The sequence below is a fragment of the Oryza brachyantha genome, chromosome 12 (assembly GCF_000231095.2).
Source record: "Oryza brachyantha chromosome 12, ObraRS2, whole genome shotgun sequence".
In the NCBI taxonomy this organism is placed as follows: Eukaryota; Viridiplantae; Streptophyta; class Magnoliopsida; order Poales; family Poaceae; genus Oryza; species Oryza brachyantha.
Window position 1 is genome coordinate 1,997,169 of NC_023174.2, and position 19,559 is coordinate 2,016,727.

Here is a 19,559-nt window from a genome sequence, read left to right on the forward strand (position 1 = left end):
GGCATCATTGATTTTTAGTCTACCGTTGACTATTGTCTTATTTAAAAATATATAATTATTAATTATTTTATTGTAATTTGATTTATGAGTAAGAACACTTTAAATATGACTTATATAGAGTATTTGTACAAAAATTTGAATGAGACGAGTAATCAAATATAGATAAAAAAACTCGCAACTTGAAATAAAAAAATAGAGTGAGTAATAAATAATAACTAAATTAGTGTCAATGCTAATGTGGTATCATGGTTGGAGTCCCTATAAGCGCAGTTCTTGCGCTCGACCACCTTGGTCCCGACGATTGTTGTTGTGATTTACGTTATCATTGCATGTACTTTAAGCATGATTAATATTTTTTATATTTATACAAAATTTTTAATATGATGAATGATCGGAGCAACCATTGTAAACCACCCTAAGAGAGCACTATTCTCCAAGGCTACTGTGAATGTGGCCAAAGCGTGACGTGCGTAAAATTGTTTGAAGCCCCCGTGACCAGTCAAAATAAGATAGCACTATGATTAACCATACGGGCAATTGCTAAACCATAATGGGTCAAATGTATTATTACAATTATTAGCGATCTGTACTAGCAAGCGTTCAGATAATGTTATAATTCCCACTTAGCAATCGAATTCATGTATTGCAGCAGGTTTCCAGCTTTCAATCGCAATTGGATACGAACACAAGAACATGCATCCATGTGATTTAAAATGAAACCGAATTAGGAGTACATGAACTTACAGGCCACATCCATTTCCAATGCGATTCCTCTACGGTAGGAATCAATGGTGGTAAAGTGCCCTATTGGGCTGAACATCCCAGATCTGGCCCAGTTTAAATGCATCTACGTATATGTGCATAATATAGGGATGCATACTGGGGACAGAAAATGTGAAACATTTTTTGTTCGCTACAACTGAAACTTCAGCAGAAGGGGCTTGCAGAAAGGAACTCAAGCCCGAATTTCCACATGAATCAGTAGCTGTCTTCATCTGTCTCCGGCCTCCGGAGATAATAGCGCAAGCAATTCACCAGCACCTATATGATAGCATGTTAAGAGATGTACACAAGGACAATGTTGCTGAGATGAACAAAGGCTTCAACAGAAAGTAGCAGTAATCAAGAAAATGGAGTACCTGAGACAAGGAGCTGTTCAATTTTGCACCTCTGTAACTCACATGGAACTTGTCTTTTGCAACCAAGCCCTGAATAAGGCATCACATATGAAGTAAGGGAGTTGACAGAAAGATCATTTCATAACAAAGAGGTAGAAGCATAGCATACTTCAGTATCAATCTCAGCTGATTCCACATCAACGTTTACGTCAGTGATGATCTTGACTATTTCCAGAAGTAAGCCAGGCCGATCAGCTGTTTCTATGTACAGCATGCTGCACATGTTCAACTAACATCAATGAGGAAACGGATGATGAACATCATATGGAACAAAGAGAGAAGCAAGGTTGAGGTTCTATAAGATGTGATTATTGGGAAACAATAAATACATTACTAATATGTAGACATTAATTACGTGCACAGAAATTCAATCATTTAGTGACTCAAATTATCATGAAAAAATTCTACCTGTACAAAACTAGGGAAGGTTGGGGTCGCTGTATTACATTACTTCATGAAAAATTTTGGTCTCCAAAATCTAAATATGTATAAAAAGAACGTTCACATGCACACACACGCATACATGGGGGAGATTTCTACTGAATTTCTTTTAAAATGGATAACATAGATGTTTATGGACAAGTTATCCATCAAATGAGCCTCAAGATTATCCAAACTTCCAAAATTGAAACCAACATCTTATAATAGATCCAATGTCTTTGCACAAATCCTGGTGGGCTTTGGACTGGTAGGATGGGCATGGACATCCATATATATGTCAAGTTGTGTTTCTCGTGTTACTTCTACCGACTGCACTCATTAGGTGTGTTATCAACCTATCAGGCCCTCATTTTGTGGAGAAACTACTAATGATAATATGAACCAGGAGTCTCTGTGTGCTCATTTTAAAGGTAACTATCTAGCTGTGCACTTCTAATGCCCCATAAGTGTTTGATTATCCAATCTGTCCACATGTGACATATCACATCCCACACCTAAGCCAGACACTGAAATCACGCTAAAAAAATTGTATAAAACCATTATGGCCTAGAAGAATCAAACCTTCTTTTAGGTCCATCATCTTCAACAATTACGTGTGTTACAACATCAACATCAACCTGAGTTTAAAGAACAAATAAATCACATCCAAGTTAAAGTTAATTGAATACAGAATTAATAGCATAACAAAGCACTCAGGAACCTAACTTTTCAACTATGTTACAACTGAGGAAAACACATAACTTTAAAATTGAGAATATGCTAGACAACAGAGTATGGATTAGTATAAGTGCTGAACAAGCAGAATGAGAACATCCAGTGAATTCACCTTCTTCTCAGGAGGTTTTATTCCAAAAAATTCACCCATAGCTAAATTCTCACTTGATTCCTACATCCATATCAACAAGATATATGAGTTAGTTTGATACTTTGCTTCAGAAAGAAAAAAAAATGGATCCAAGATTACAAACACAAGTAAAAGGATGTGATATTTGGAACATACAGGATGATACTGCAGAAGGTTGTTAATAATTGTTAACCGTATCTTTTCTAACATGTCAGGGTCCTCAACCTTGCGCCCCCTAGATACAGGTAGAAGAGGAGAAAATATTAGACATGAAATTATCCAAATCACCAAAATAATATAATTAGCATGATGGTTGCTAAATGTTTTAATCTAATATTTTGTTTAGTGCATGTGGAAACTATTAGCATGATACTTTGATAAATACATTGGTTCAATGAAAAATCACAGGACAGCATGCAGAATACAATCGCTCATACTGTGGTACCAAAAAGAAATTATACACACATACACACACCCTCTACTTCTCCAAATATAAACTAAACAGCATAACAAAATGCAGCACACAGAAAGTGACGTGAACCCACGATCGCATGATGTGGAACTTTGTTTGTGTGAGAGCTGATTCAGTTGCCACACTTCCTTTTGTCACATCAAGGCCCAGGTCCTTAAGTGCCTTCATCTGCAAACAGTGAATACCAGGACAAAATAATTTACAGATACAAAAAAGTACTAATTATAATATACATCGTAAGCAAGATCAGATCAAACAGTGCACCCCTAGCATAGGGAAATTTATACCGTGTCAAGTAGTGCCCCCAGACGATCTCCAAAACTCAGTTGCACTATGGTTGCATCACGGTCTGAGTCCTGATCTATGAGAACAACAGGCTGTGGAACTGCGTCATCAGATGTCTGCAATATTTTGGGGGGAGAAAAAGTACATGGTAGAAAAATATCATTAGCAATACCATCAATAAGTTTGAAAATATTAGAATGGTAGCAACTAGCAAGCAAATAAAAATAGTGTATGTGAAGCAAAAAAAATGTAATTTTTTTTAAAAAAATTAATAATTAGGCTAAATGAAAATATAAGTCCCCATGCAGATAATGAAATGTGAAGCAACTTTCCCTCAGACCATGTCTACAACTGAACTGATTAGTTAGTTATATGTAGACCTAATTTGCAGGTTGTGTTGTTGGTCCAGATTTCACTGTTTAGGAGGACAACTCTATCCTTAATCACATAATTTTAATTTTTATCAAGTGAAACCTTTTATTAAGTGAAACCACAAGAATGAAGGACATGCTGCTATGAAGTGTGTGTTTTCATATGTTCCATTAAATGGTGGCAATATGAGTAAAAATTTCATGTGTACATACTGTTGAAGAAGCTCCTAAGACATCAGCTGAGTTGATAGATTGGCAAAGAAACCTAGAGAGATGGCATTGAGAAAAATGATTAGTGGAAAGAATCAACTTAGCTCACACTGATGTACTGTATATAACTGAATAATCAAGTAACAATATTAGAAATAGAATCATGTTATATATTTTAAAGAAAGCACTAAGCCACTCAGTTGATATTGGAGTGACATATAACTAACAAAAGTAACAGAAGATAAAATAGGGACTGTACAATTGACTACTAAGTACAGATCGCTGCCCCTTTACTGATGCATCAACATTCAACAGAAAATCCTTGTATGACTCCTAACTATAAAGCACATAGATTTCTTTAATTTGATCATCTAGTGTTTACAGATGGACACATCGAATAGAAAATATAGTTTTATAAAGCTTTATGCCACAGTTCCATTGTTAAGCCCACAGAATCCAACAAATGTAACAATAGGCCTTCAGGAGTTAGTAAATGAAAGCCCATCGTGCAGTGATGTTGTTTATTTATTTCTGACTTGTGAGAAATGATAATTAAAGTGTAGGTAGAGTTGTACTTTGTGTTAATAACTTAATATGACCTTGAAACAACCTCCCACACTGTTGGACAAGCTCTCTACGTAATCATTTGAAGCACAAAAGTAATTTTCTCTTGTTCATTCCATTGATTTCCCAATTCTTAATAGTATTCCAACCAAAAGAGAGACCTTCTCCAACTTTAAAGTTCACCTTTCCTCATAACTCTCCACTGAAACATCAGACTTTAGTAAACTGAGAGTAACAAATTTGATCAGCATAGAAGCACATGGATATTTTAACACCACGAGGGTGAAATGAAACTGCACTTGAGTAACAGGAAAAATATAAGTGAGGTAGGTTATGTAACATATAAAACAGTTGCATCTCAGGTATTAGAATTTGAAACAATCATTCTTGTCAGCCAACATGTACATAACGTTTTAGCCAAAACTTGAACAGTGGAATCCATGAACAACCGCAGGAAAATATTTCTGCCAGGCACGGGATCTGCTACGACTATTACAACCGTAATTTCTCCAAGCTAATCTAACGAGCAACAATTCGCGAAACGCGAAATCATTCAAGTCTCTCAGCACGATATTCCAATCCCACCGCACACCACCCCCCACCCCATCACAAACCCTCTTCCATCGTCGGCTCAAATCAACCGCGTCGGCAGCGCAGGATCCGCGCGCGGAGAGAACCAGATACCCCCAGATCGCTCACCTCGGGGCCGCGGCGGCCAGAGCGATGGATCGGGGGGAGTCATGGAAGCGGAGGAAACCCAGCGGCACGCGGGGCGCGGGCGACGCAGCAACCGCCGCCGATGGGGTGTACGACGAAGCGGCTACGGGCGCGACGAGGGCAGAGGCGGAGGCGAGGGCCATGGCGGCGGCGGCGGCGGCTGGTGCCACTCGCTGCGGCGGCGAGGCGAGGCGAGGCGAGAGGTGGTCTGACACTCTCTTCTGTGTCTCTTCTTCTGGTCGGGACACCCTTTTATTTTATTTTGTTTTGTTTTTTGTTTTTATATGTGCCACTTGGGCTGCATTATTGGATGCCCCTTTTGCCTTGTTTTCTCTTTTTTTTTCCTCTCTCTCCCGTTGTGTTGTGCTGTGTTTGCGTGTGTTGTTCGAGCTATAGCTTTTGGATTCCTTAATTTTATAATTTTTGAAAAGTTATTCGGAGGTATCATTTTTTTATATAAAATTTAGTATCTTATATACCTAAGATAACCAGATATACAAAATTTAATTTTATAATTTTGGTACATGTACTAACCTAAGTACCGTAAAATTACTTTTTTTGATAGCGGTTGTTGCAATCGCCAATATTATAGACTCTCTATTCTAATATGTTTTGTGATATAGGATTTTATCGACACTATCGAAATAACTAATTATAATTACTTCACATTTCTTGTGTCTTATCTTTACATATATTTTTCTTCATTTATTTCATATTCACTGAAAGTTACTGGAGCATTTTTCATCTTTGTCTTATTTCATATTTTCTCTGGTTTTTTAATCAACTTCATTGATTTTTAAAGTTGCGTTTGTCCGCTCATCTTATGTAAAAATTCTGTTTAAATATGCAAAATTATAAGTTATCCTTAAAAGTGTCGATAGTAATAAATCAAATCATAATAAAATAATTAATAATTATCTAAAATTTTAAATAAGATGAATGTCAAACATAAACTTAAAAATCAATGGTGAAAAATGAAGGAATTACTAATCTATTATAAACATTTATATGTTAGGACAAAACGAGTATTTTGATTTGATTAAATCCATATTTAACCACCGGTTGCCATCAACAAGAGCATGAAGTGTCCACTTTTCTTGGTTGGTGACGCCAGATGAGGGTGATGATTCACGCATTCACCCGTTGATTCCCAAGAGTTCCAAACAAAATTTGCATGCTACCTGCACAAAAATAAAAGTGAAGACGTGTCCATGAAACGAAAGTGGCCTAAGTTTAGGGTTTCTTATTACTCCATATTTTCCGAAATATTTGACACCGTTAATTTTTTTATACACTTTTGACTATTCGTCTTATTCAAAAGTTTACATAATTATTAATTAGTTTTATATCATTTTATTTATTGTTAAATATACTTTTATGCATATATATATCTTTAAATAAGACGGATAGTCAAATGTTTATAAAGAAGTCAATAGCGTCAGGCCGAATTACAGTGTGGGCTTTGGTTCGTTCATATATTGTTCAGCCGCTCTGTACAGCTTTTTTTTTCCCCTGAAATACGCCGGCGAGCTCTTCGCTCCAGAAGTTTGGATCAGCGAAAAACGAAAAGTACGTGTGGTAAATTATATTACAGATAGATGTTACAAATTTTATGTATACATAGAGTGTACCAGAGTAAAATACACAATTTAAATTTTAACAGCAGCGCGAGGGCGTCTGATTTGTTTAGCTACATTTGGCGTTTGACAATAAGCACCTATTATGTTACAAGAGAGCTTTCAAATGAGGTATCACGTTTGCTGTGGAGACATAGAAATTATCATATTAATCGAGAAAAAAATAAACGTTAAATCATGGTAAGTCTAGATTTTAAAAGGTGAAGATTAATTTATAAATATATATGAGAAATACGATCATATTTGGAGACAAAGAAATAATTACGGTAACCTCCCGATTTGGATAGACCTATGGAATGGGACTTGAAGCAAACTGTGATAGGCTAATTTAGACCAGTTAGCATTGCCCGCGTGCTCTTTCTCTCTCTAAGAATAATAACATACTACCTCCATATTTGATTTTTTTGTCTAACGTTTCATCATTTGTCTTGTTCAAAAATTTAGAACAAATATAAATAATGACAAGTCGTGCTTAAAGTTTTTTTTTGATAATAAAGTAAGTAACAAGAAAAAAATAATATTTCTATAATTTTTAAATAAGATAAATGGTCAAAACATTGATATGTCCTGTCCTGATTTTCTTTCGATTCTTTTCAAATTTATTTGACCAAGTCCTGATTTCCTTTGATTCTTTTACATTTTTTGTCCGTTTTTAAGTCCTAATTTCTATTATAGAAACATTGATATGTCCCATTAATCTTTTCTCTATTTTTTTAATTGCTATCGATCTGATTTGTCATTACATATGGAGAAACTACAAATATGATATGATGACATGATTTTTTTTATTATTCGTTCCGATTGATCTATAGTCCGATTAAAAATACGATCTATCGACCTGATCTTTTGTGTTATAGCAAATATTCATTCGATTGATCTTTTCTTTTATATTTATTCGATTAATCTTAGAATTTCTAGCATATATATAATAGATTTTTGTCCGATTCCACACAAACATTTTTTTCTTTTTTTATTATTTCACATAGTTTTTTTTTGAAAAAATCTTAGTCTGATTCCACGTGCGTATGCAGTACTTTTTACTTTTTCCTCTTATTTTCCACTGTTGTAACAAAATGTGTACGTAGTTTTCCTTTTAAAAAATCACGTTCAGTTGTTCGATCAAAAAAAAATTCCTCTTATTTTTCACGGTTGTAACAAACCGTGTAAGTAGTTTTCCTTTTTAAAAAGTCACGTTCTTAAAAATTGTCCGATCCCAAAATCTTTGCCTCTTATTTTCCACTGTTGTAACAAACTGTTTACACAGTTTCCTTTTTCAAAAATTCACAGTATTATTTTAGGAGTTGTCCGATCAAAAAAAATCCTTATCTTATTTTTTGTTTTATTTTCCTTGGAATAAAGTGGTACTCCCTTCATATTTTTATGTATGACACCGTTGACTTTTAGAATAACGTTTGATCATTCGTCTTATTCAAAATTTATATTCAAATATACAAAATTATAATGCATAATTAAAGTTTCTATAATAATAAATCATATTATAACAAAATAATTAATAATTATATAACTTTTTTAATAAGATGAATGTCAAATGTAGACCAATAAATCAACGGCACCATATTAAAAAAATATGAAGGAAGTATTTTTCTAACCTTATTTTCCTATTACTGAGAAGATGCCTTTCTTCCTCCTCCGTCTATTCCCATCGTCTTCCCCAAGTGCCATGCCACTCTTCCCGCATTCTCAGCCTCTCTGTAATCTGTCTGTTCCATTAAAGAAAAAAAAGGGCAAAAGAAAAAAAAAAGAAATTATGTGCGTCTCCGATCTGCAGTGCGAGCCGGAGGTTCTCCTCGTCCTCGCGCGCGCGGCCAGCGAGAAGCCCGGACGAGCACTCTCCTCTCCTCTCCTTCCCGACCCCGACCACCCCCTCTGTGCGGCTTCGCTTGGCTTCACCCGCCTCGGCCCCCGCTGTTATTAGGTTGTTCGCTGCTTTGCCTGGTGCTGCCCATTGGTTGTTGATCCGTTCTGATTGCGCTAGGTAGGTGCAATTTTTCTCTGTGGTTTGGTGTAGATTGGTAGATCCGGTCTGGTTGGTTGCCTGATTCGTCGTTGGTGGTGCTGCCTACTACTGCATTGTCATGCCCTGGTTGTGAAACGAAATGGCATTTTTCAGTTTTGCAATTTTGCGTAGTAACATGATTGATGCTAGCTTGAGCATTTCATTTGTTCATGTCTTCTATGCCTCATTGCCTGCATTCGTCAATTGGCTAATTGATGCCAGCTGCTAAATTGGTTGTGAATTGTGCTGTGTTGGCCATATAAATTGTTATGAATTTTCTCCCCAACTGTATATATATAAATTGGATGTAGTGCAAGAGTTTTGTACATGCCCATACTACATTTTATTTCTCGGTTCTGTTGCGATAATCTACTGATTGAAATATTGATACAGGCTTGACCATGATAACACAAAAGAAGAAATTTTAGTTCAAGAGAGCGGTAATGGGGATATCCAAGGTGATTGGCATCGCTGGAACAGCCCTTCTGGTCACATCTGTTGGTTTATGGCGGATCGGCTTAAGAATTGTAGCAGCTCCCTTTCTAGCCACCAGTACTGTTGCCTATATCGTCGCTGTTGCGTCCCATAATTCCATCAACATACCTTGGATCCTGGGAAAGAATTCTAAGGGGAGGTTTCCTCTTTGGTCAAATGTAATCTTTGGTCCTTTCTTGGTACTTGCACGGGTATATGCAACTGTGAAGAGACATATGAGGAAGGAGGCAGTGTATGACATGATCACAGAAGGCGTTTATCTGGGAGGATGGCCATTTATGTTGAAGCATTTGCCTCCAGGAGACCCATCTGTTATTGATTGCACTTGCGAGTTGCCAAGAAGTGATTTTGTCCCAACAAATGAGTATCTCTGTGTTCCTACTTGGGATACAAGAGCTCCACCAATATCCAAAATTGAATTTGCGGCACGCTGGGCATGTGAAAAGAGATCCAAAGGGAAACCGGTTTATGTACACTGTGCATTTGGTTAGTAACGACCTATATCTTTCATATATTCCACCTTTTCCAACACAAGGACTGTTATTTTATTTTCTAGTTTCCTACATAACTACAACTCCTATTAGTTTTGAACATTATATGAGCATGCTTATATTTTGTGCATGGTTGCATCAGGTCATGGAAGAAGCGCTTGTGTCTTGTGTGCAGTTTTAGTAGCATTGGGCATTGCTGAAAATTGGAAGGATGCAGAAAATATCATCCGAGAAAGAAGAAAGATAAAAATGAATGCTGTTCACCGGAAAACCTTGGAGGATTGGTCAAAATATCGAGCTTCTCAGAAGAAGGAAAAATAGCTGTGAGTCATTTGTTCTCAAATGGTGTACTTGTTTTGTGATGTCTAAAGAATGCTGAAACACATTAGAGTTATAATGTTTAACAACATCGTAATATTCTTAATTTCTGAACGCTTATCACAATCATTTGTGAAACATGAAAAATCCATCCATAATAAACTTCTTTGAGATGCTATAGAAATTCAGGATTCTAGCATGCTTTTAAAGGCCGTCCCTTCCTCCCCCTCTTCTTCTATTCAACTGTTGCAAAGTACACATTGCAGCAAAATAACCACAGGTAGTTCAGACTAAAAAACAATGTGTGCAACATCAGACTTAGTTGCTAGATCTGGAAAAAGATCGGTGTATACATGCTGCACTATCCCTTCGCAATGGCAATGAGAGTGTAACTGAATTTGTGTCGTTCCTTAAACAGTATATAATTTTATCACCATTTCTAGGTGGTTCGGATCTCTCTTTATTTTGGGGTCAGATTCCCTTATATTCTTTTATATAGCCTTTTCATTTAATACAGGATGTTCTGGTAGTGCACACAGGGTAGGTTCTGTTTTAACTTTTAATCACTCATTGACTTTAGAATCTAAAATCAGCTCTTCTATCATTAGAATGCACCCTTTTCAAAATGAAGGCTTCACAGAAAAAAAAAATCCCTTACCATGAGATCACATAAATAAGTAATATTTGAACAAGTTCTAGCTGACCGCTTTCCTGTTTTCACTGGACAGGACATTAAGCCATTTGACATCGCAGGCAAATTGTCATGTGAGTACTATGCAATCTGAGTTCTGAGAAACCTTCCTAGTTCTGGAGCTTGCTTTGTTCCCAGCTTATATCAGTGTTTCCCATATTTCAGTCAGATTACATCCAAAACTTGTTCCCAATTTTGCTTGCTTCTGCTCCTACTTGAAGGTTAGTTCCCAAAGTCCATGTAAATCAGAAAGCTGAAAATTGGCTTTCAGATGGTTGTGCTGCTATGCTTATCTCTCCACAGTTGCTTTCATCTGCCACCAATATCCTACAGGCAATAAAGGCTCCAGATAAAAATATACGATGGATGCGTCCAGATAAATAGCACTACAGCTGCTGTCCTTTTACTCTTTTAGACCTTTATAAAATTTGGTTAGTTGGCTGAAAGCCTGAAATAGTTGAAACATCTAGCGAAAGGGACTGAAACCATGTCTAGTCCTTATTGTACACCTTCATATCATTGTGTTTAATCATAATCTTTTTAGCATAAGGGACTACTACTACTTTATTGGTGTAATGACCTTTGAAAATTATGATAAAATAAAGTGCATGCAGCATGCATGATATGCCAAGAGGTTTTCTGGCTTTTGAGTCTAGTAGGAGGTTGGTCCATTCCATGTTGATTTAACAGTGTGCATATCATTTTTTTTTCACTACTAAATAATGGTTCATTTATATGTACTTCAAAATTTTCAATCAGAGATTAAACCTTCAACAACTATAGGTAGACGGCTTTTGTAAAATAAAGAAACGAAAAGAATCAGTTGCAGGTAGGACTGGTTAGAACATGGTGCTTACTCTTGGGGACGAGAAGCCCAGAGGGAGCTCAGGGCACGGAGGCGGTTATGGTACTCGCCAATTGCCAAGAAACATCGAGCTGCCTGCCTAATTGTCAGAATTCTGTGCATCTGATGAAGAGTCTGTTGCCTCAAGTTGTCAGCCTGGAAATCATGGCAGTTTTAGTACATGGTGAAAGGACTTAACTCTTGGCACTTAAAAATTGAAAATTAAAGCAGATACTAGTAGTAAGTTTGTTTTTTACTATGTCATGCAATTGCTAATCAGATAAGCTCCAAACTAAGGATAATGTTACATGTTTAGGTGACCATTCATTTCTTTGTACAATACAGAGATAACATCTCTACATGTTGATGCCATAACATATTATTGTAAGAAAAACTGCAGGCTCTCACTTCTGTATTAATCAACATGTCACACTCTGTTAAACAAATAAGATTGACTTTTTTTAGGGCTCAACTGAGCTGGTGATAGCACTCATGGGATTTAATAAGATATGGAAGACAATACAATTCTTCCCTGAATAATAATGCACCATTGCCAAGTGACTGAATTTCTCATCTAGACATCCACAAAGTTGAGTCAAACAGGGACCAGGAGGATCAAAACTGAAACAAAAAAAAGGGCAGCCAATGGCTTTACCTGTATGACAAAGCCTTCAAGGTTGGACAGCTTGCCTAGGGCAAGGGCCATGTATCCCATGAAGCTCCCAAGGCTGGCTTCGTCGATCACGGAGCCGCCATTGGCGACGGTCTCAGCTAGTGACTGATGCAGCTGCTCCAGTCCCTGTGAGAGAGCTTCCTCTGCCTGCTGTGATGACTGCTGAAGGCTGTAGATGCCAACCACTTGCTGCTCAGTCAGGGGATCAAGCTGGGGTGCCACTGTCTGCATCAACATGAAGAGTATGTGATGGAATTAGAAAAAATCATATGTGTGTACGTAGAATATGAGATCAGATTCAGCATGTTTTTAATCTTGATTTGGTAAAATTTTTGCACATTATGTTACTGTGAAATGTTCACTTCATGTTTGATGTCAGTTGCATTTTTTCTGACAAAATTAGCCCTGGCACAACTTAGAAAAAGAATCATATATGTAACTACCATAATCTCATTTCCTCCATAACTTATTGGTAATGTTCTATTTTGCACATTGGGAACTGTGAAATGTTCACTTCATGTTTGATGTATGTCAGGTGCATTTTTCTGACAAGACTACTCTCTTCGTTTTATAATGTAAGACTTTCATGCACGCCTAGATTCATATATATATATATATATATATATTCATCAATCAATGAATTTAGTCAAGAAGTCCTGTAATAAGAAACGGAGACCGTAGCTGTTAGATTAGCTTACCTTGAGCAGATCGGAAGGCCGGAAGCCGCCGATCCAGAGGAAGCAGCGCTCGGCGGGGGTGGCCCACGTGCCGGTGATGAGGTGGAATACGTCGGCCTTGGCGGCGGCTGCCCGGAGGCGGAAGAGCTCGTCGTAGTGCGCCAAGGCGTCGTCGACGATGGCCCTCAGGTCGCCGTCCGGCAGGTGGGCGTGCAGCCCACCGTGCAGCTCCGCCATCCGCCGGCTGCCGTCGTCCAGCCACCGCCCGTACTCGCCGTCGAACACTGCTGCTCCTGCAAGAACCAAATGGATGCATTGTCAGTGAAAAACCTTACTGATCTGATTACTGATCCCCAATCTCTACACAATTATGATCAAATATGAAAAAAAAATCTCGATCTATGACAAGCTAAGGCCTTGTTTAGTTCTCAAAAAATTTCTTCAAAAATATCACATCGAATCTTTAAACATCTAAATAAAGCATTAAACATAGATGAACCAAAAAATTAATTGCACAGTTATGTAAGAAATCGCGAGACGAATTTTTTAAGATTAATTAGTGCATGATTAGCCATAAGTGCTACAGTAACCCACATGTGCTAATGACGGATTAATTAGACTCAAAAGATTCGTCTCGCGGGCGGAATCTGAAATTTATTTTGTAATTAGACTACGTTTAATACTTTTAAAAACTTGATGTGATGTTTTTGCAAAAAAAATTTGCAAACTAAACAACCCCTAAATTTCACGTTTCGATCTGCAGAATCTGCAAGCTGCGTGCATTTTGATCGGTAAGCATGAGAAGTCAGTGATAAGGCAATGTACCTGAGCTGACATTTCCACCTGGTGATCCTCCCAGCACGAGGCCCTGAACAAAGCATTCAAATTCAGATTAGAAACTGCACATGATCCTAGTGTGCTTGTCAGAATTAGTACCTGGGAACGAGCTCTCTCAAGATCCTGCTCCATCTGAGCCAGCTTCAACTTGCTGCTCTCAAGCTGCTGAATGTAAGCCTGCATTTGATATTTTTTGACAGATTAGGCTGTCAGAACTGGGAAGAAGGAATTCACTACTGAGCACTTCAATTCCTTTTTATACAGGTATATGTACTGAAATTGTCAGGGGAGCTATCTCACCTTCTTTCTCAGCCGGCTCTTGCGTGCTGCCTCTCGGTTCTGGGCTAATCTTCTCATTATCTGAACCAATTAAGACAAGAGAGTAACTCTGAGTTGACATGCAGTTATTAGCTTGCGTTGCATGGCTCTGTGCATATACTTGCTTGCATGCAAGAACACACATCATGATGAAGTAACCATCGGCTAGATAGGGAGAGAAAGATTAACCTTTGGATCAAGTGCCTTTGTCATCCTGTCACTGTGAGTAGAATTTGCTGCCATCTTCTGCATGCCACATGATCATGAACAAGTAATTACAAGATGCTCATTAGTTACTACTGGTTTGTACTGTTAGAAACTATACAAGACAAGAGAAATGGATACATATATAGTGATGCTATGCATATGTGGCAATGGTGCAAATAGTATAGTATGATCTTTGCATGCACGTTACATCAACAGGATATAAAAAAACAGTGATGTATATTTGGTGGAAGCCACCCACTCTTAACAACAGACAAAACATGGCCCCGCCTTTTTGTTTATGTTGCTGTCATGCCCTAATTTGCAAAGCTCTCTTTCAGTTAAGCGTGGATTAATCAAATGATATAATTATTGGGTAATAATTGTTCGCCCAATGTGATCTTGGCAGTTCATCAATTGACCAGAAGGAACCTAAAGCACCACTGGCACTAAGGGCCGCCGAAGTGCCATTGTTCAGGTATCAGTTTGTGCAATTTTTATTAGGCCATATCTGTGCAAGCTAGAGACAATTTCTAATATACTATAAGAAGGCACAATTGTCGCCTAATACAGCACATAAGCTAGCAAGCACAAGTCTAACATATCCTCTTATTGGCTAGATTTCTCTTCTTTTCAAACAAGAAAAAAAAAGAGAAATTTGTAGTGACTAGTCCATATCCTCCTCCAAGGCCTAATGAACCCCTTTTTTTTTTTGCAAGAACAATAAGTGATCACATTTTGTATCTATTTCTTCAGAAAACACTGGTCCAGTGGAAGAAGCATCAGGGAATAAGTTGGAACTTTCTAAATAATGGGGCCAAATGAAATGATACACCTAACTTGTTGGGATTGGTGTCCTTGGGAACAGCAAGATCTTAAATGACCCTGAACAATGGGTTCTACTATTCCTCTAGGGGCATGCTGCTGCTGAGCATCTTGAAACATGAAACTGTTGTTGGCTAGCTACTGACATGACACCAGACCAGGGAACAATGCAATGCATCTGCATCACTGCATGGCTTTGTCGTTCTTCTTTCAATGTGCTCCTAACTATGCATGTTTGCATGATTAGGATGGCCAAGAGGAGATCCATGCATGCAGAAGCAAAGACAAGAAGAAACACCTCACCAAAACGCATCAAGAAACTCCAGCAAGATGCTAGTAACTGACGACATGATCACAGGAATGCATACCTTCTTCTGCTGCTGTGGAATTTGATCAAGCTGGCTTGCCATGCCTGCTACTGCACCGTGCTTATCTGATGAGGTCTTCTGATCGCTGTTGTTCTTGCTGCTGCTCGCAGAGTCCGTTGTGTCCGCCGTCACATTTGAACAGCCCTCCTACACACCAAAAGCAAATGCAACAGCACAGCAGTAAGTACAGCAAGCTTGTACTATGTAACTTTTGCCTTTCTAGCTGTACAGATTACAGAGAGAAATACCACTAGGTGCCAAAATGCAGTAGAGATCATACAGTACCCTTATTACCTTTGGTGTAAGAAGAGAGCCCATAGGCCAGGATGGGAAGATGTCCAGTGTAGGAGGAGGCCTAGCTGTTGCTGTAGCAGCGGCAGTGGCAGCAGTGGAGAAGGCTGCAAGAAGATATCATAGGGGAGGAGGAGATCAAGAAATGGATCCCTGCAACATCCAGAGCTGAAACACTGCACATTGGGATCACAAGGGCAAGTGGGGCCCATGTGGCAGAGAAAGGTTGAGTGGAATTTATTCCCTTTGAGCTATGTGTGCTTTGCTGCCATGCCAGGGAGCCAGAGCTGGTACTTGTACTAGCACTACTGCTGCCATGGATACTTGTTGCACTCTAGAGAGAGATAGAGAGAGATGATCATGATGATGATGAGAGGAGTCACAAGGCAGTCACAACACCACTACACACAAGCTGACAAGAAGCACAACTGCCACTCCTGCTAGCTAGCTCTTGCATTGCATGGCTACAATTTTTTCCTTTCAAAATGAATTTGCATGGTTACTTTTGACTACATTGCCCTAACCTCTTGGGAAAGTGTCTCGCTAGGTTGTGTGCTTTTGTTGTTCTTGGTCAGGTACAGACAGAGAAGAGGAAGAGAGAGAGAGAGAGAGAGAGAGAGAGAGAGAGAGAGAGAGAGAGAGATGTGTGGTACGTACGCGTGGTGTGTCCATGGTGAGCAGTGGAGGTGGTGGTGGTGCTTGCAGTTTGTTGAGCTCTCCTGAGTGTGGCAACCTGATGAGCCAGAGCCTCCTCTAGTTCTCCAAAATAGGTAGCAGCACCTCCTCCTTGCTCGCTGTCAATTTAAATTAGAAGGTTAATCAAAACATATTAGCATGATATCAACAACCTGTTTTAGCTGAATAATCTGAAGAAAGATTCATCTGTGTAGGAACTAGGAACATATGCAGGAAGCATGAAGAACAGCAAGGAGACAACTAAAAGGAAGGCGGCACTGCAGCAGCAGTATTAAAGAACAAGCTGGCAACAAAAAAAAAACGGAGGAAGAGTTTGGATTCAGCAACTGATGCATAGCTTTTCCTAAACATGAAAAGTTCAGAAATTCAGATCATGCTTATCTTGCTACACGGCTGCACTTGCACAGTTTGTAATCGATCGCCAAAGGGAGCTAAAGATTAGAAAAAAAAAAGGAACCAAGATATATGTTAGGAGAGAGGGAGAAAGAGATGAACCCTTGCAAGAGGTTTGCAGAAGGCATGGAGTTGGCAAAGCTGCCATGGAAGCCATAGCCAAGAACACGATGAGGATTCTGCCCTGCACTGCTCCTAGACTCTCCCATCCTACGCGCCACCACCACAGCTTGTTCCCTGTATATCTCCAAGAACCAGAAGCTAGTTCAAATTTCTTCTACCTCCACCAAGAACAAAAAAAACAGCATACATCTGAATATATGATCTCTGCTGCGTTCACCACATGATGTGAAGAAGAAGATGGAGTCCAAGAAACATACCAAGATTGTTGTCTCCTGTGACAAGCAAGAGATACTACTATAGCAGAAAAAGAGACCGGAGTAGCTCGGCTAGGATAGGATCAGTGCAAAGAAGCAAGCTTGACCGTTTCTGCGCTCTTGGCTCTTGCTGTTGCTGCAGCTCTCTTGATATATCTGAAAGTGTAGCAGCTTCACCTTCCGGTCTGGGGCATGCTAATCCCACAGTTCATAGAAAGATCTTGTCCTTTCTATGCTGGTTTGGTTCTTCCCTCTAACCTTTAACCTTTGAGAGAAAGTCTAGGTCTTGTCTCTGCTTGAAGGGTTTTGTCATGGAGTCACAGGAATCCCTGCCTACACTCTTATCATCTTGGAACTGACTTTACTTCTCTCTCTCTCTGTGGACTGGCCCCATCTGCACATATATGCAAGTCTACAAGTTCTTTGGTTCATGCATGTGTAAACCTTGTTTTGCCTTAGAGAATGGGTCTGTTTGGGGTAGCTTTAGATTCTAAGAAGCAGCTGCTTGGTAGCCAGCTTTTGAGAATCTGGAAAAGCACCTAAACCCAGCTTCTCCAGCTTCTGAATTATTAGTTCATTTTTCAGAATCTGTAACTACAGATTCTCAGAATCTGTGGACTGTTTAGGGCAGCTTCTGGCATAAGCAGCTTCTACGAAAAGCTGCAGCTGTAAAAAGCTTTCCAAATAGGCCCAATGAATGGTATGTTGAATTTGGATTCGAGGATTGATTAATGTTCAATTGTTAATTAAGTTATTGTTGAGAAAACTTGCAAGTTTTACACTTGTGTAGGAACATGATCCCATTTGCTGAAGAAAATCAATTAATTAATTGCCCTTGGAACGACCATTTGCTATCTAATTCAGACTTTTTGCCGGTGTATTATTCGATCTGGTTAATTGATTCACTCTTCAATTCAAGATTGACTAACTTACATCGACATGAAGTTTATTATATGCAAACCTTGCCTTTCGGATAGCATTTATAAATGTTAAACATTCTGACCACACAATCCCACGCTGATAAACACCTCTCATCAGTCCCATGATTTGCATGTACGGTCTTATCTAGTTCTAGCCTTCTACTAATAACTTGATTGCAACTTTGAATAATATATTTTCTCATTTCAAACCGAAGATAAAATAATTGAACTGTCGAATCATTACTTCAATAATACCGTGTAGTCTACTCCTTTGTCTTAAAATATAAGAGCATAACTGAAAAAAGAAAACAAAAATCAAACCTTTATAGAAATCTTCAGGAAACTAATTAAACTCCACATCCTGCATTTAATTTGCTTGGCAATATTTAATTAGTCGACATCCATGCCTTGTCAAAATCATATACCTAAACCCATACCTGGCCAATCATGTCCATTTCACAACGGAGATCGGCTAACTTAATCAATTAGGAAGTCGATTGTTTCGTCTTATATATATTTATATATCGATGACGCCTATTTAATTCGCTAACATGCTCATAACTCCGCCTCTAAATGTTTGTCACCGTTGATTTTTTTATACACATCTGATTATTCATCTTATTAAAAAAATAAATATGTAAAGCTATATATATGCATATAAAAATATATTTAACAATACACGAAATGATATAAAAATAATTAATAATTATGTAAATTATTTGAATAAGATGAACAGTCAAACGTGTATAAAAAAGTCAACGGTGTCAAATATTTAGGGACGAAGGGAGTAGTAGTACAAGTTTCGTCACAATATGTATAATTAAGTTAAGCTAATTGCTGCTGCATTAGTCCACTGGAAGAATGATTATCTTTGTCCCTTCCCCTTGAGTGAGCTGAGTGTGCACACCTGGCCTCCGACTGATTGATGTACCTGTTGGACTGAGGCTCCTGTGAATTGTCATTGATGCACCTTTGACCACCACACCTGCATGTAAATAGACTAATGTATTGCTTAAAAAATTTAGTGCCCACTGCTTAAAAGCATCTCCCAAAAATCATTTTTATTTCCAGCACATTTTTAATATTGAATCTTTAAAACAAGTCATTCTAAACTCATTTTCAAAATTACCCCGTTTAACCACGTCAGTCTCATTAGTGCGGTAATCTAGTGCTACCATGCCCAGACTGATTAGTGTAATAGTATTATCTTGTCACACCAATATATTATGGTGTGATAGTGTTATGTTAACATGCTAGTGGATTAACGTGGTCAAGTGTATATTTAGAAATGGGTTTTAAGACAATTTATTTTGAAATGAATGTATTAAATAAAGAAATATCAAATATCCCATATTGTCCGTGCACTCTTACAACTCTATTTACACCCCCACTCCCCAGTAGCGAC

General features: G+C 38.3%; 3 protein-coding genes across 5 annotated transcripts; 1 reads left to right on the forward strand and 2 right to left on the reverse strand.

Moving 5' to 3' along the window:
• Positions 1 to 681: 681 nt before the first annotated feature.
• Positions 682 to 5,358, reverse strand: LOC102704929 (ACT domain-containing protein ACR12-like). Its single transcript, XM_006663759.3, has 10 exons — positions 5,065 to 5,358; positions 3,805 to 3,856; positions 3,223 to 3,336; positions 3,009 to 3,103; positions 2,620 to 2,698; positions 2,446 to 2,505; positions 2,181 to 2,236; positions 1,288 to 1,393; positions 1,140 to 1,208; positions 682 to 1,041 (listed from the first exon to the last, which is right to left on the reverse strand). The coding sequence occupies exons 1-10, from the start codon at positions 5,223 to 5,225 to the stop codon at positions 979 to 981; spliced, it is 855 nt and encodes a 284-aa protein (XP_006663822.3). The 5' UTR covers positions 5,226 to 5,358; the 3' UTR covers positions 682 to 978.
• A 3,268-nt stretch (positions 5,359 to 8,626) lies between these two features.
• Positions 8,627 to 11,594, forward strand: LOC102705206 (uncharacterized protein YnbD-like). 3 transcript variants are annotated; one of them, XR_001551618.2, is made up of 6 exons: positions 8,627 to 8,715; positions 9,130 to 9,717; positions 9,865 to 10,045; positions 10,769 to 10,805; positions 10,897 to 10,952; positions 11,065 to 11,594. XR_001551618.2 is itself a non-coding variant. In XM_015843172.2 (5 exons), exons 2-3 carry the CDS (start codon positions 9,180 to 9,182, stop codon positions 10,041 to 10,043), a joined length of 717 nt encoding a protein of 238 aa, XP_015698658.1. In that variant the 5' UTR covers positions 8,627 to 8,715; positions 9,130 to 9,179; the 3' UTR covers positions 10,044 to 10,045; positions 10,769 to 10,805; positions 10,897 to 10,986. The 3 variants fall into 3 exon arrangements, 2 of the variants coding, with proteins under 2 accessions (XP_015698658.1, XP_006663823.1); XM_015843172.2 differs by lacking the exon at positions 11,065 to 11,594 and having other exon boundaries at positions 10,897 to 10,986; XM_006663760.3 differs by having other exon boundaries at positions 10,769 to 11,594.
• Positions 10,642 to 17,309, reverse strand: LOC102705482 (transcription factor TGAL11-like). The gene is made up of 13 exons (XM_015843170.2): positions 17,238 to 17,309; positions 16,960 to 17,094; positions 16,426 to 16,562; positions 15,772 to 15,875; positions 15,478 to 15,624; positions 14,270 to 14,326; positions 14,063 to 14,122; positions 13,862 to 13,939; positions 13,751 to 13,793; positions 12,947 to 13,218; positions 12,231 to 12,473; positions 11,589 to 11,731; positions 10,642 to 11,058 (listed from the first exon to the last, which is right to left on the reverse strand). Exons 2-13 carry the CDS (start codon positions 17,064 to 17,066, stop codon positions 10,977 to 10,979), a joined length of 1,473 nt encoding a protein of 490 aa, XP_015698656.1. The 5' UTR covers positions 17,067 to 17,094; positions 17,238 to 17,309; the 3' UTR covers positions 10,642 to 10,976.
• Positions 17,310 to 19,559: the final 2,250 nt, after the last annotated feature.